At 43.2% G+C, this 15,754-nt stretch overlaps 2 protein-coding genes across 8 annotated transcripts; one reads left to right on the forward strand and one right to left on the reverse strand.

Moving 5' to 3' along the window:
* The first annotated feature begins 331 nt into the window (after positions 1-331).
* LOC123067925 (L-type lectin-domain containing receptor kinase IX.1-like) lies at positions 332-2,405 on the forward strand. Its single transcript, XM_044490502.1, has 2 exons — positions 332-1,713; positions 1,811-2,405. The coding sequence occupies exons 1-2, from the start codon at positions 332-334 to the stop codon at positions 2,403-2,405; spliced, it is 1,977 nt and encodes a 658-aa protein (XP_044346437.1).
* Positions 2,406-3,308: 903 nt separating this feature from the next.
* LOC123072470 (uncharacterized) lies at positions 3,309-12,435 on the reverse strand. 7 transcript variants are annotated; one of them, XR_006435165.1, is made up of 12 exons: positions 12,047-12,430; positions 8,587-10,813; positions 8,180-8,497; positions 8,008-8,107; positions 6,610-7,919; positions 6,339-6,528; positions 5,692-6,068; positions 5,489-5,602; positions 5,112-5,396; positions 4,979-5,041; positions 4,831-4,899; positions 3,309-3,715 (listed from the first exon to the last, which is right to left on the reverse strand). XR_006435165.1 is itself a non-coding variant. In XM_044496020.1 (9 exons), exons 6-9 carry the CDS (start codon positions 5,376-5,378, stop codon positions 3,497-3,499), a joined length of 618 nt encoding a protein of 205 aa, XP_044351955.1. In that variant the 5' UTR covers positions 5,379-5,396; positions 5,489-5,602; positions 5,692-6,068; positions 6,339-6,528; positions 6,610-6,801; positions 12,047-12,413; the 3' UTR covers positions 3,309-3,496. The 7 variants fall into 7 exon arrangements, 2 of the variants coding, with proteins under 2 accessions (XP_044351955.1, XP_044351956.1); XM_044496020.1 differs by lacking the exons at positions 8,008-8,107; positions 8,180-8,497; positions 8,587-10,813 and having other exon boundaries at positions 6,610-6,801; positions 12,047-12,413; XM_044496021.1 differs by lacking the exons at positions 8,008-8,107; positions 8,180-8,497; positions 8,587-10,813; positions 12,047-12,430 and adding an exon at positions 11,459-11,977 and having other exon boundaries at positions 6,610-6,801.
* Positions 12,436-15,754: the final 3,319 nt, after the last annotated feature.

A 15,754-nucleotide genomic window follows, 5' to 3' on the forward strand; every position in this document is an offset into this window, starting at 1 on the left:
GAAACCAGCCAAAGCAAAAGTTAAAAAAGATGGTCTGAGATGGCCATTCCCAAGTACATCCTGTACTACCACTACTTCTTTGCTCACCTAGGAGATTGCGCAGAAAGGTGGTGAGGCCTTGTCGTTTGGCTTATATCTTTCTGCTTAACGGACATTACCAGAGGGCGTCATTGCGACATGTACACAGGATTTGCGTGCAGCATGACGTCGAGGTCCGAGTCCGATGCCCCCGGCAGCTGGCTGTTCGTTTGCATCGCCGAATATTCATCCTGATCACCGGCCAATATATATAGCTAGGATGTGCTTGTTCACGAGCTTCCTTCCAAAGCAAATGGCTGCCGTGCGCTTCTGCCACCGAATACAGATCCTCATGCTTCTCTGCTACTCGGTATGGCTATGGCCTCCTGCTACCTCGCTCTCTTTCACCACCAACTTCTCTCTTCCCGGTGGCTATGACGCCAGCAAGCACCTCCGCTTCCAGCGCGACGCGCGCTTCGACCACGACTCCCGGATGATCCATCTGACAAAAGCCGGCGGGAGCCCAAGAAACAGCGTAGGCCGGGTGTTGCACGCGCACCCCGTGACTCTGTGGGACGCCGCCACCGGCGAGCTCGCCGGATTCAACACCTCCTTCACCTTCCGAATCAAGGCTGCAAGCAGTAACACATCCAGTGGCGATGGCCTGGCTTTCTTCCTGGGGCACTATCCTCCAACGACCATCCCCGAATCCCTCGACGACGGTCGCAACCTTGGCCTCTACCCGAAAGGCATGGGCAGGGTCGCGACCGGCGCCGACCGGGCCGTAGCGGTCGAGTTTGACACCCTCAGGAACCCTGAGGTCGACCACAGCGGCAGCCACATGGGCATCGACGTCAACTCCATCGAATCCCTGGCGTACACCAATGCAACCTGGCCTGATAGGCAGCTCACGTCCGGCCTCCCAATGTCTTGCCACATCAGCTACGACACCAAGATCCTAGCAGCCGTCCTCAAGATCGGCAACGCGACCTACCATGTCAACACCAGTGTTGACCTGAGGAAGCATTTGCCTCCTGTGGTGGCCATCGGCTTCTCAGCTGCTACCGGCCAGGGGTTCGAGATACACCAAATCGTATCCTGGTCGTTTCACTCCACCTTGGATCCGCCCACGCAAAGCTCCAAGCTTCTGCCGCCAAAAAACTACAAGATGACGTGCAAACTGCTAGTAGAGGTAACAACTGTTCCAGTCATTGGAATTATTGGAATTGTGTGCATCTTTGTTCGCGTCCGTCGATGGCAGTTATGCACGAGAAAGAAGCATTACACAGCTCTCGCCAGGGGCCTTGGACATTTTGATTGTCATGAGCTATCACGCGCGGCCAACAAATTTGCAAAGGAAAACAAGCTCGGGGAAGGAGGTTCTGCCTCTGTTTATCGGGGCCAACTGACAAGTCCAACAAGAGCGGTGGCGATAAAGATATTTAAACCGGCAACATCCCGCGAGGGGAGGAAGGCATTTGAGGATGAACTAAGGATTGCCAGTCGGCTGAGGCACCGGAACCTTGTCGAATTGATAGGCTGGTGCTACAGCGGCCCGAGGAATCTTGTCGAGTTCATATGCTGGTGGCGGGACGACATGTACACTCGTCTATTCCTTGTGTATGAGTTGTTGCCACAAGGTAGCCTTGATCAACACCTACACGGTGGCAACAGTTGGTTACCATGGTCCAAGAGGTATGTATTGTAATATACCATCTCTAAATCATCTATATCATTGCAACTTAGGTTTTTCCTTGATACATAATCGTAACATGCATGCTTTGACAAACAGGTACGAGATCATCCTAGACCTAGGATCTGCACTGCAATACCTCCACGTAGATTGCGAGCAAGACAAGCAATGTGTTGTACATGGTGATATCAAATCGAGCAATGTGCTACTTGACCCTTTGTACGGCGCCAAGTTAGGTGACTTCGGATTGGCAAGGTTTGTTCATCAAGAAATTGGGGCACAGACCACAGATGTTGTGCAGGGCACTTACGGGTATATAGACCCTGTGTTTGTCAACACGAGCCAACGGAATACGCAGTCCGACATCTACAGTTTCGGCATTGTGCTACTAGAGATGGTCTCTGGAAGGGACCCGACGGTGCGTCTTAATGATAGACCTCCATTGCCTTCATGTGTAAGGAGTTTGTACCATGGGAATGCGCTCCTCGGGGCCGCAGATGTCAGGCTGATAGGTGGCGAGTCCAGTGTCGGGAGACAGCAGATGAAGCGTGTGCTACTAGTCGGGCTCTTGTGCGTGCACCAGGACCCGAGCTGCCGACCGTCCATCATCCAGACAATGGATGCCCTGCGGTCGGAGAAGTTGAAATTGGATATCACTCCCCTAGCGCCTGTGACACCACTCTTGATGCCGTAGCCTATGTTGTTCAGGCTTCTAGTCCAAAAAACCACGAAATAATGCTATATATGTATTCAAAGGCCACTTGTTCACTACAAGAAATATGTCAACTTCTGACCTTCTGTCAGTGACCCTGGAAGAATTGGTCATAAATCTACGACCATTCGAGATCAATTGGTCCAAAGTTGTTCGGGGGGCTTCAAACCCTGAACTATAACGACCATTTTGGTCAAAAGGGTCATAATTTCCTTACACGAATTGGTCATAAAGCAGACAGCACTGTTCCGCTGCCTTATTCACTACTAGATATTTCATTATAACCGAGGGTCCAATCACCGTCGGATATTTTTGATCACCGTCAACTATTACTAAAACCGACGGTACACCGTCGGCCATCTCCCGTCGGCCTTGCTCCATCGGCCATTACAGTAATAGTCGACGGTACAGTCGGGTAATATTGTCACCTACGGTAGTAAGCCGACGGTGAGCCGTCGGGCATGTTATTGTGACCAGCTGGCTCATCTTAGCCCGGCGACATTTATAGCCGACGGTTCCTCGTCGAGCATTTACTCTCCGACGGTTATTGCTTCCCGTCGGTTTTCAAAGTAGTCGACGGTACATTTGTCCCGCTGGACTTATTTATGACCGTGAGGAGAACCAAACCGTCAGCTCATTAGATGGTCGACAGTGTATACGGCCTTTCAGGAAACCTGTTAGCCGAGGGTGAGCGAACACCGCCAGAAAACCTATTAGTCAAGGGTGAGCAAACACCGTCAATTTATAAATTCACCAACAGTCTGAAGTCCCCATTGGCATTCTCTATAACCGAGACATATTTTCCACCATAGGTCATTACTCACCCCTCGTATATTTCTTTCACCAAGGGGTGTTTCATTCCATCTCATACACAAGCACAAGGTATTGAGTTGCATCCAAATTGCATTAACCATAATTATCAAATGTCGAATGCAGAACAAAATAGTAACTGAGATAGGCCACATTTTGCATAAGATAAATTGTCCACTAAGACAAATTTGTCCATAAGATAATAAAGTGTTTCAAATATCTAACACAACTACATTTTGACATGACTTGAAGATCATTAGATTTTATAGCCAATCATCATCATCGCCATCGCCACCGCCATAGCCATAGCCATAGTCATCCTCATCTCCATAGTCATCATATTCCCCATCACCATAGTGATCATAGTGCTCATCACCATACAGATCACCCTCGCCATAGTTACCATATCCCCCATTGCCATAGTCGTCGTCCTCATCATCATTTCCATGACTCGTACTGCCTCCAGTCCTGCTTCCCATTCCCTAAGTAATGACAAGACTAGTTGTCAGTATAATGTAGCTGAAATGTAAGTGACCTACAGGGATCAAACTTAATTGTTCTAATTGACAGGTTATCTGCGAACTGCTATATGACAACATGATTATCCAACAATATGATGCCTATTCACCTTTCGTTCCTTCACATGAAATTTTCAGAGGAAACATGAATCAGCAGGAACACATTCCATACACATTTACCAAGTACTGTGCATATCTATCTGCAACCCCATTATCAACAGTGTTTACATTTCGCAGTCACATGACAAAGCCGAATTAGTAAACTAACAGACCGCTATTGGCTAGTTTGGGCATATAGTAAACTAATTAAGAATGGCATGTACAGAGAGCATAAACTAGCAGCATGTGCCCCAAGGTGAAATAATATTTGCATGTATATGTATCATAATTGAAATGCATATGTACAGAGGCTTTATCGAACATGGTACAATGCTTAGATAAAGGAAGAGTGTCCGTAAGAAAAATATTCCAGATGGTTAGCCTAAATGCTTTCATGTCTACTAATTCGTTCCCTGCGACCTCAATAAATTATACATGAAGTACAAATAAATTATTGTTCATACTATCATATTTTTCCTATTAATGATTTTTTAATTAACATGGTTCAGTTTATCTAGTTTTGCACATAAGAAATGATAGCGAATTTAGATATGCAAGCAAACAGGGCATATGTACAGAGGTACAAGCAAACAAGGCATATGTACAGATAAGCAAGCATGACAACTGTAGGCTATCAAGTGTGGTCTTCACTGCATTTTTTTTCTCATAGATGTGCAGATAAACTTATCCTATCAACCATCAAGTATTTACATGCAGCATCAGTCATTTCTCTTGGGTGATATAATCCTTTAGAGGAATGCGCCAATATAGTTAACCATGCATTTCTTTTCTAAATCTGTAATTAAAATATATGAAGGATCTACATCTGCTGCTACTTTCCATGACCAAAAATACTGCACCTGACTTGCACACACAAATTCTCTCTTGATGTGCTAATACATATGCAAAGACAAACACATAAATGGTGGAACAAGGAGAGGTAATCCCCAGACTTGCGAGCACGACGACAATGAACTAACCTTTTCGGTTTGGTGTTGAGGCACATCACCTCGTCCCCTTTGAAATCCGCCTTCAGAATATGATGGAGACTATGTATCATACACAAAAGAAACATTACTTAATGGGTTCAATTGCTGAAAGCCTACAATTCAGATGGGTATAACTTACCAAGTCATCTGTTGCTGATTGCATTATGCCATCAAAGTCGACTCCCCCTTTCTCAGCCAAAGACTACAAACATCAGCATGTCAGCACATACCTATTCACTCAGACTCTAATTTACAAGAGAAGATAATATTACCTGAACAACAAGCTCAATGCCTCGAAGACGCTTGATCTCCTGCTTCAAATATTTTTTGTCTCTTTCTAGACACTCCTCCTTAGCAGATTGCACCGGCTGTGAGGCCATCGCCCTTTTAGACTTAAACTTCGCCTTCTCTGCTTTGCTAAACAACTCATTAGCAATTCCCAGCCTGCCATGTGGCATTCTGTCTGCTGCTTCGTAGATGATTTGTCCATCTAAATCCGGGTGCTCCTCTTCCCAATTTTCTCCATGGGCATTTTTCATTGCCTTATCAAAATCCTCCTTTTCAAATTAAAAATTAATGGTAAACTGCAGTGTTATGCATATAGTTCTCATGATGATTATAATGAACTAAGTTGCAATATTTTACTGACCCAATGATCAGCAGTTCTTTGACTGCATATCTGCTCTTCATCAGTCCCTCGATGCAATTTGTGCGTGTGAAGCCAAGCACCAGAAATTCCAGGGTCTTTCCCGGTTTTGAGTTTCTGCATTTCAAGAGTGTGACACATCATCCAATGTAAATGAAACTTCCTTATTAAACAGTAAGCACAAAGATGTTTGACGAAAATAGTACCAGAAATTGACGTGTGGCGACAACATTTCTAGCACCACTGCAATGGAAGACCGTGTCCCCATTAGCAAGTATGTTCCTTTTGTTGGTTAAAGATAACCCTCTAAATTCAGTACTACTCCAGTGCTCACATAGTAGACGCCAACCAACGTCTGTACCAAAGTCAACTCTCTTTGCAGAAATTAAAGCTTCCTTAGTTGGCCAGTGGTTACCATCCTCATCCTCTTCTGTTAGTTCTGTAGGCAATTGTCCCTTCTTCTTTAATTTTTGATGGCTGCCGCCTTTTCCTCATGTAGCATCTGCTTCACTTTCCTAGTTAAGTTCTCCTCCAAAACACCATCTGCCTTCTCTTGCTCCGATGGGTCACACTTGAAATGCCACTGCCAAAAACCATCCCAAAACATTTTTTGTTAGTTACTAGTGCATTTGTGGAAGTGAGCATATGCATAATCATCAAAGCTTCCAACACTTCATAGATAAACCAAGTAGTTTTGTCATGGTTGTGACCAAAATAAAGAATTTTAACTACCACCTATCCACCAGTTTTAGACTTCTTATGTCTAAATATAATATGTTCACCTCTGTTTCAGAATTCTAAGTACTAGAAAAACTGATTCAAAATTCTCAAAGCATTGTGCGCATATACTTACCCAAAATTCTTCCACTATTTTGGAAGCTGCTGTTCTTACTTCTGGACCAGGGGACCACTTGTAGTCCTCCCAACACAATACCGGTTTCTGATCATTTTTTGGACCAATTGGCGGTGGATACATCTGGCGCACTAAGGCACCTAGCACCGTTGATGGATCACGAGCGCTGTATGGGTGCCTTTCCCATGCCCTGTTATAAATAAAGATCAAATGTAGTTAGCACATGAACATTGCTCCAACAAGTAAAGCAATTGGAATATTTAATACTTACATGCCAACGGGAACTATAAGCGGTCGGTCAATTTCCTCTAGTCTGAGACCGGCTGAAGTCCTAGTTCTTGGTGTTCTAGGCTTTTTAGCCTGTACAGTTGACTGAGTTGATCCATTGTTTCCTACGGAGGCACTAGAAGAAGACCTGTTCGACCTAGCCATTGAGACACGCCTATGATGCAAGCGGGTCATCCTATTTACATAGTGACAAATGCATTCTTATTAGCCACATAAAAAAAATTAGTAGATGATTACCAAAGGCATGATAGTAGAAGAAGAGAACAACAGAAAACATTATGTAACAACTAAACTAGAAATACTATCAAACATAATATATTATTCAATAGTTGTGTCACTAAATCACTATGTAATATGTATTACTACCAATAGTAAACATACTATATTATTCACTAGTTGTGCCACTATATAATATTTATTGGTACCAAGACAGAAAATGACAAGTGCAAAAGCTATAAATGTTCAGTAATCATCATCGTCATATTCAGAGTCATGCTCTATTGCATCATCCTCATCTTCGGTCTCATATGTCTCTTCTTGTCCTTCCTCTTCAGGTAAATCTTCTTCTTCCTCATCAGTACTCTCGTCCAATTCATCTTCTGAAGATTCTTCTCCCTCATAATTATTGCCTTGATTTTCTATTACATAAATTTCAGAGGGATCAAGCTCCACATCATCCGACTCCTTTCTTGGCTCAGTAGATTCATCAACAAATTTGCCACCATCTACAGAAAAACTACCCAGCTGACCACCTTCCTGGAAATATTCATCTGTAGTAGATGGGTCATTTGCGCAGTCATCAAAGTTACTCAAGCTGGTACTTGGCTGAATAGTGTAAACAACCCTCCAATCACGAAGATCTCTCCTGGAGGATGCGTAATGCAAGTAATAAGCTTGCGTAGCTTGGTGAGCCATGGCAAATGGTTCAAAATTACTTAGCCTTGAAGACCACTTTATCTCCACCAAACCTAATTTTGCATTTGGCTTCACACCCTTGATGGGGTCAAACCAACGGCATTTGAAGAGTACCATCTCAATTTTTCTACCAGCTGTGAAGGATACTTTGATAATTTCCTCAATGACACCATAGTACTCAAGTTGTTCAGTCTCTGAGATGAAGGATGACAAACAAACCCCTGTGTTCACCGTTTTCAACCTTCTACGTTTTTTCTCAGATATCTCTGATCTAAAGCGAAAGCCATTCACATCATAGGAGCTATAGGAATAGGCTCTAGAGCTGCATCCATTAGCTAAATTCCACAAGTCCTCATCAGAATTGGGATCTTCTTTGCACTACAATGAAATGAAAAGAAAAACTCGGATTATGAAACATAGTAGTAGTTGAATCGTGAGGATATAATGCTAATTAAAATGTGCTTACAGCAATCTCGAACCATTCCACAAATTCGGATGCCATCATTTCATCAAGGCCCTCCGATGGCAAGTTTGGATGACTTGCATATTTTTCATCTTCATATGTTCTGCAAATCCGCGTATGATTATAAACATCTTGCACACTTCAATTCTAAAATTACAAATTATTCATCACTTACTCACGAAATCTATCAACAGCAGAGCAGTTAGTCAAAATGTACAGCCTTGCTGCATTCAACTCTTCACGCGATAGTTCTCGGGCAATAGGCCTCCCATGTAGGTTTCCAACATGCTGAAATACATCTAAGGTGCAACCATCATTCTGTACGCGTGTTCCTCCATTATTATATCGAGGATTCTTCTTCCATATTGTGCGAACATGATCACTAAAGTAAAGAGAAACACAATTCGTGATCTCCTGCACAATACAAGCTTCAACGATTGAACCCTCCACTCTTGCCTTGTTTCGCACTTTTAAACGAAGATAGTGCATTGCCCTATAACAAAATATTAGAAGTTTCAGCAATAAATGAAATTAATATATCAAAACACAATGTACAGATCAATGTTATATAGTCTAACATACCTCTCAAAAACATACATCCAACGATATGCCACAGGGCCGCGAACCCTTGCCTCATATGGAAGATGCACTATCAGGTGTTGCATTACATTGAAGAAGCCTGGTGGGAACATTTTCTCAAGCTTGCATAATAGAACAGGAACCTCCTCCTCAAGTTCACGCATCCGTTTTGGAGCAATTTCTTTGGCACACAATTGCCGATAAAAAAAAACTTAACTCTGCTATGACCTTCCATTCAGGTTCTGGGATGAAGCCTCGTAGGGCAACTGGCAGGAGGCGCTCCATGATGATGTGGTGGTCATGGCTTTTCATCCCAATGAATTTGTTTTTACTCAAGTTGACAGTTTTACTCAAATTAGCAGCAAACCCATCAGAAAACTTCACTTCTTTAAACCACTTAAGGATGGTCATTCTATCTTCCTTGCTGACACAATATTTTGCTCTAGGTTTCTTCCACACACCCCTTGAATTCTTGTTCAGGTGTAGCTTTGGTCGATCACAATACAAAGCAACATCAAGGCGTGCTTTGTTGCTATCCTTAGTTTTCTCAGGAATATCAAGGCATGTGTTTAGTAAAGCCTCAGATACATTTTTCTCATTGTGCATTACATCAATGTTATGGCGAAGCAGCAACTTCCGAAAATACTCTAGCTGCCACAAACCACTTATAGCTATCCAATTGTGCTCCTTCCCAAACCCCTCAAATTTACTCTTGCCAGTTTCATCATGGACAAGACTTTGGAGTTCTTCATACACCTGTTCTCCGGACAAGGGCTTTGGTGGAGGATCTAAAACTATTTTTTTCTTGCGAAAACATTTCACACTCCTACGAAATGCATGGTCAGTGGGAAGGAATCTCCTATGGCAGTCAAACCAGCATGGTTTTCTCCCATTCTTCAATGAGAATGTCTTTATGTCAGATCCACATATAGGGCAAGCAAGCTTTCCATGAGTGCTCCAGCATGCTACTAATCCATAAGCTGGAAAGTCATGAATAGTCCAAAGCAAAGCTGCCTTTAAGGTGAAATTTTGCTTTCGATAACTATCATAAGTTTCTACACCATTTCTCCACAAATCATCAAGTTCGTCAACTAGAGGCTGCATAAAAACGTTTAGGTTCTTTCCTGGATGATCTGGACCGGGAATAACTAGTGCAAGGATCAGGTTACTCTGCTTCATGCACATTTCTGGTGGAAGATTATAAGGCACAACAAATACTGGCCAACATGAGTAGGAGGCTGCTGTAATACCAAAAGGTGTGAATCCGTCAGTTGCTAGACATAGCCTTATATTCCTTACTTCCTCAGCAAATTTTTTAAATTCCTTATTAAATTCCTTCCAAGCTTCACCATGAGAAGGGTGAACCATTACTTCATCACTGTTATGAGGCCTTGCGTGATAGTCCATGTGCTTGGCAGTGCTTTGTGACATGTACAACCGTTGTAGCCTAGGAGTAATTGGGAGATAGCGCAGAACTTTTCTTGGTATCTTCGTAGATTTATTTCCTGCGGTTGTTTCCTCATATCTAGGTTCTTTGCAGATAGTGCATTTTTCTTTATTTTCATTCTCCTTATAATAAATCATACAATTATTGGGGCATGCATGAATTTTGACGTAAGGCATTGCTAGACTATGCACAAGCTTCTTGGACCTATGGAAGTTTGCTGGGAGATCTTTTGCAGCATCATCCCCAACAATGTCATGTATAAGAGTCATCATCTCATTGTAACAAGCTTCTGACAGATTATGTTGTGTTTTAATAGTCATTAGCCTTCCTACAATGGATAGACGTGATTGTGTGGTCTTCTCATGCAAAGGTTTGTCGGCTTCCATCAACATTTCATAGAATTTTTTAGCAGCTTTTGTTGGCTCATCACCTTTAGAAACTCCTTCAGCAACAATTGCATCAACTAGCATGTCATTCATTCTATCTCCATCCCCCACGTTATCATGCTCTACATTTTCAGGTGCATCAGACTCCCCGTGGCTAGTCCATCTCTCATATCCTAACATGAACCCATTGCTGCACAAGTGTGTGGTCATGACATCCCTTGTGCACTTATGACCGCAAAAGCACTTGCTGCAAGGACAACGGGATTTCCCGTCTGCAGCAGCATCGGGCAATGAGAATGCATGATCTAGAAAATTATCTACTCCATGTTGCCAAGCATCACTGATCAACTTCCCTCGTCTCTCTTTGTACATCCAACTACTGTCGACATCTACATTGCTACAAAAATGTAGAATGGAAGTAGGAGGTATAGTATAAGCATTGGATTTAATCATGAATGTAAAGTGTGATATATATTAATTATATAGTAACAATGAGAACATCAATCAAACAACTCTATATTTGGCCTACATTGGCCATAACTAACAAGATGGTCATTAGGAGCTCTATCCAAACAAGCTAACTAATGTGCAAGTTTATTAATACCTATTTCAACTTTCTGAACAAGAAACCGAGGGAACTGTTCAGGTTATTCATGGCCATCAGAAGCACATACTAGTTGGACATAAGTTGCTACTGTAGTAAACACATAAAACATAACCTTTTTGTGAGCATACCAGTTGAATCCTAGATTTAAGGTTCTACAAATATTCTCTCCGTTTCTTACATAATTAGTTCCCGGCTAACATGGTTTAGAAAGAAAAGAAAGAAAACAAGATCAACTCGTACAACAAGAAAACTTGCCAAACTAAAATTATGAACCGCCAACAAACCAATACTGATGGATCGTGCAGAAAAGAAATTGCAATGTACAAATAATGGACAATCAGCACAATCACGTAAGATAGAAAAGAAGAAAATTACTCAAGGGGGTGTGCCAGAGACGAGCAGAGAGGGGAATGGGGAGGGAGAAGAGAATGATACCGTGGCGCCCCACTGTGATCGCTGCGTGCCGATTGATCGGCCATCGCAGAGGAAGCAGAGGAACTCCTGACCACCCGTCGGAGTGGAAGCAGAGGGACGCCGGGCACCCCTCGAGCTAGATTGGTTTGGAGAACGAGGATGTGTTTGTTTTCAAAGAGGACCAGGAGACTATGGCGGTTAGTTTAGGACCTGATTTGGTGCGTGGTGCGTCGGCGCGCGAGAAGTTTTTGGTGGCCGCGCCAAGAAATCAGCGCCAGATCGCCAAAGAATTCGGTAACAGGAGTCCACGGCTGCGAGGTGGGCACTAACCACTACGCGAGAAACGTGAAAAAAATAGATAACCACGAGGCCTCCTCAACGGATTGAACGGACTCAATTATATTATCCCACGAAAACCACGGTAGACGGTACATATGTTATTATCTCTAGATCACATAATCGTGTCAATGTTGCAACAAATTGTCTCTGGTGTACGTGCTGATTAACTAATTGACCAAACAACTTAGTCTGCACATTTATTTGTGTCAAAATTTCCTCAATTTCAGTTTCAAAAAAAAATTCCCAAATTGCCTACTGTACTGTACTGACCTGAAGAGATTGGGCGTGGTTAGGTCGTGGCCCGCCCAGACGGTGTCGAAGAAGTCGCCATGCTTGCAGGAGGCAGGGTCGAACTGGACGCGGCGGCGAGGTACCTCCGGGGCCGCCAGTAGCTCCGAGGCCGCCAGTCCTCGTCCGTCTTCTCCGCCAGTGCGGGCTCTCCCCACCCAACCCCCGCTTCCCCATCCAGCTCATGGCGACACGGGAACCTGCTGCTGCTGCCTGCCGCTTGACTTTGGGGTCAAATCTGAGACGAGAGTGGAGGACGGTGGCAAGTCAGGTGACACATCTAGGCGGCGACCGGCGTTGAGAGAGAGGTGAATGTGAGCCGCAGGACTGAGGGGATAATAAGCGGCGGGGCTGGTCAACTGCGCTTTGAGAAGGTCTAGTATAGATAATATCTGAGGAGGCATATGTCACAACTTGTCTGATGTCCACCTGGTATAGCACGCTAGGCAAGCCTGTTTAGTCTTGGGTTCGAACTGTGCGGTGCACTTAATTTTTGCACACGCGTTATTGATTAATTATTATTACGTATGAAATCATATAGGAGTACAATAACTTTTATTTTTTGGGCCATTTGTTTTTTTAAATCCTATTTTTATTCTTAGATTTCTCACAGTTCGTCTGGCACATACACGATTCCTTTTTTTTTGACATGGCACATACACGATTCTTGGTATGATCATAATACGTTTTTTTGCAAAAAATGGCCACAATACCTTGGATGATCCATTGGTGTGTTGTATTTGGTTCCACCGCGCACCGGTTTTTTTTTGCATGGTAATACGTGTCTCATTCATATCATAAAGATCAAATTACAAGCTACGTAAGGATCGACATGACAAAACTGAAAAGATAGCAAAACATCTCCGAGCTAGACACCAACGCTCCGTCACATGCCCCCAGCATGACCTCAACAGCCACCGAAGAGAAGAATGACGGATCACCTTCTCACCCAAGCTCGACGCGGCTCCATTGCTGATATGCAGCTTTGTGGACCTCCAAGGTGGCTCACCAAAACTGAAGTCATTGTCGTTGAATGAATCAGATCTGGGCAACACCCCAGGACACGCTATCGAACTCAAGATCTGGCACTCCACCACGACTAAGACGCCGAAGGAGGAAACTACACTTTCCATCCATCAACCACGAACCCAGCACATGTTCCGTCTTCCAAATGTCGTCGATGCAGTCCACAATCTACATCCGCTCCTGGACTACGTACCTCCCAAGCTCCATGCCGATGTTGGGGCAGACGCCGGCCCGAGGACACATGTCCACCACGAGGATGCCGCCGCCACACCATCCTTGATTGAACAGGCTGGTTTTCAAAACCACCCCAACCATAGGGCCGATTGACTTGTCGGAGAAGGATCTGAAGAATCTTTATTCAGCGCCGTCATTGCCGCCGCCGAAGCCAAGACGATGAGCAACCTAAAAACAAAGCTACTTTAGCCTAAAACTATTCCACACACACACGGAGAGAGAGAGAGAGAGAGATCCGGCGACCCCCCTAGCACCAACGATCGAGGTCGTCGGCGGAGGGGAGCCGCCGTCGAACTCTCTTTGGGAGAGACGCTAGCGAGATAGCCCTTTTTCTTCACGAGGAAGAAAGAATGACCACTGCTTAATGGTTGATTTGTTGTGTTTGTGGTGTCTCATAAGGATTGTAGGTAGAGAATCATATGTATATATATATATATATATAATGACTCTTTTTTTAGTTTTGAAATACGGAACTCGGGCTTGTAAGTCACGATAGTACTAGTACTTCATGACCAGCCATACGTGTTTACTAAGGACCTAAAATGGTGATGAAAAATATGAACGGGTTCATATTGTACAAACATAGCCTCACCGATGCAGGGGACGGCAGCACTTTGAAACGGTAAGGCCCCTGTTGCTCCATGTGGCAGACTCTTTGTAGAAAAGGTGATACCTCCCTTTTACTTTCTTGGTTGGGAGGAAAAAGAATGGTCGCACTGCTTCGGACAAAAAGGATCATGTGTACGTATAGTATCGTATGCATAGCATTCCACTTCCTTAATTTTAAAATACAACACTCATCCTCGTTATAATTCAAGATGTAATTAATACTTCACGACACATTTGCATTTAATTAATAATATACATGAAGGTCGGGGTCCTTCTAGACAAAGTTGCATTTATTAGAAAAACTAAAGATACGTGCAAGGCAAAAGTTACAGAAGTACATGACCAAGAAATTATCAAACTAGGACTTTAATTAGTAAGTGCAATTTTTTTAAACATCATATTTGTATTATCATGTACCAATTTTTTAAGCATCCTATATATTAATTGTGAAAAAGAACATAATGCACTCGCTTACAATAGCAATGCTAGATGTTAGTTCTTGGAATCTTCTTATACTAAATTATCTGGAATATAACATCGGTCATTCTACATATGTTGTCCATTGAAACATATCGTCGAGAGGGAAAGTCAAATGTCGGTTATCACTATACACCATCGGGTATTTTCTCAAATAACCAAGAGGCACATATCTACCGCCGGCCATGTCCTCTCATAGGTGAGAGTTTTGTTTTCACCTTCGGCTATTAAATTTCACCGTCGGGCATTACATGTAATCCCCGTGAGTGTGGCAAAAACCATCGGGCATTACATGTAATCCCCGAGGGTGTACCAAAAACCGCCGGGCATTACATGTAATCCTCGTTGGTGTAGGGAAACCCGTCGGGCATTACGTGTAATCCCCGTGGGTGTAGGGAAACCCGTCGGGCATTACATGTAATCCCCGTGGGTGTAGGAAAAACCGTCGGGCATTACATGTAATCCCCGTGGGTGTAGGAAAAACCGTCGGGCTTTACGATGAACCGTCAGGCATTAAGTTGGATATCCGAGGGGTGAATTTTCACCGTCGGACATTCTAGTATACCGTCGGGTATTAGTGGTAATACTCGTGAGTCGATAGTAACTGTCAGCCATTATAACTACCGTCGGCTATTACTGTAATACCCGACGGTCCGTCGGCTATTAGATTTCACCGTCGGAAATATGGGGATTTCTACTAGTGATTTCTAGCTGATCACCACCAATATAGATGGTCATAACTGTAAACTGTGGTGGATTGCTATGTCTATGCACCACCTCATCAGTTTTGCCTATGTGTCATGTCCATGTGTCAATTTTTGCCCTAGGTTGTGAAGCAACCTATATTTCTACCATTCCCAAAATTCCCAAAAAAAATCTCATAAATTCATTGGGTCGTATCTTCGTCAAATATGTAAAAAACCTTCCTTGCTTAGTTCAAAATAATTCAACAATATTCATTTTCCTATTATGTTCAGAACAACACTTTGTGAAGGAAGTGCTATTTATATATTCTTGATTGCCCTCAAAATTTTTGGGCACTCTTTCCTATACAAATCATTGCCTCATGAAAAAATTCAGCTCCATTTGATCAATAAATCTTCCTCGGCAAATTTCCAAAGTTTTTGTCCACTTAGAACCTTTGTGAAAGAAGTACTAGCTATGCATATTCTATATACCTATGTAACTTACCTACACCAAATTTGAGCTCATTTCATTTAGCCAATTTCTCTCACTAATTTTCTGAAGTTTCTGTCAAGAGAAGAGCATTGTGAAGGAAGTGCTATTTATATATTCTTGATTTCCCTAAAAAAATTTGGGCACTCTTTCCTATCCAAATCATTG

Source organism: Triticum aestivum, chromosome 3B, assembly GCF_018294505.1.
Source record: "Triticum aestivum cultivar Chinese Spring chromosome 3B, IWGSC CS RefSeq v2.1, whole genome shotgun sequence".
NCBI classification, from domain to species: Eukaryota; Viridiplantae; Streptophyta; class Magnoliopsida; order Poales; family Poaceae; genus Triticum; species Triticum aestivum.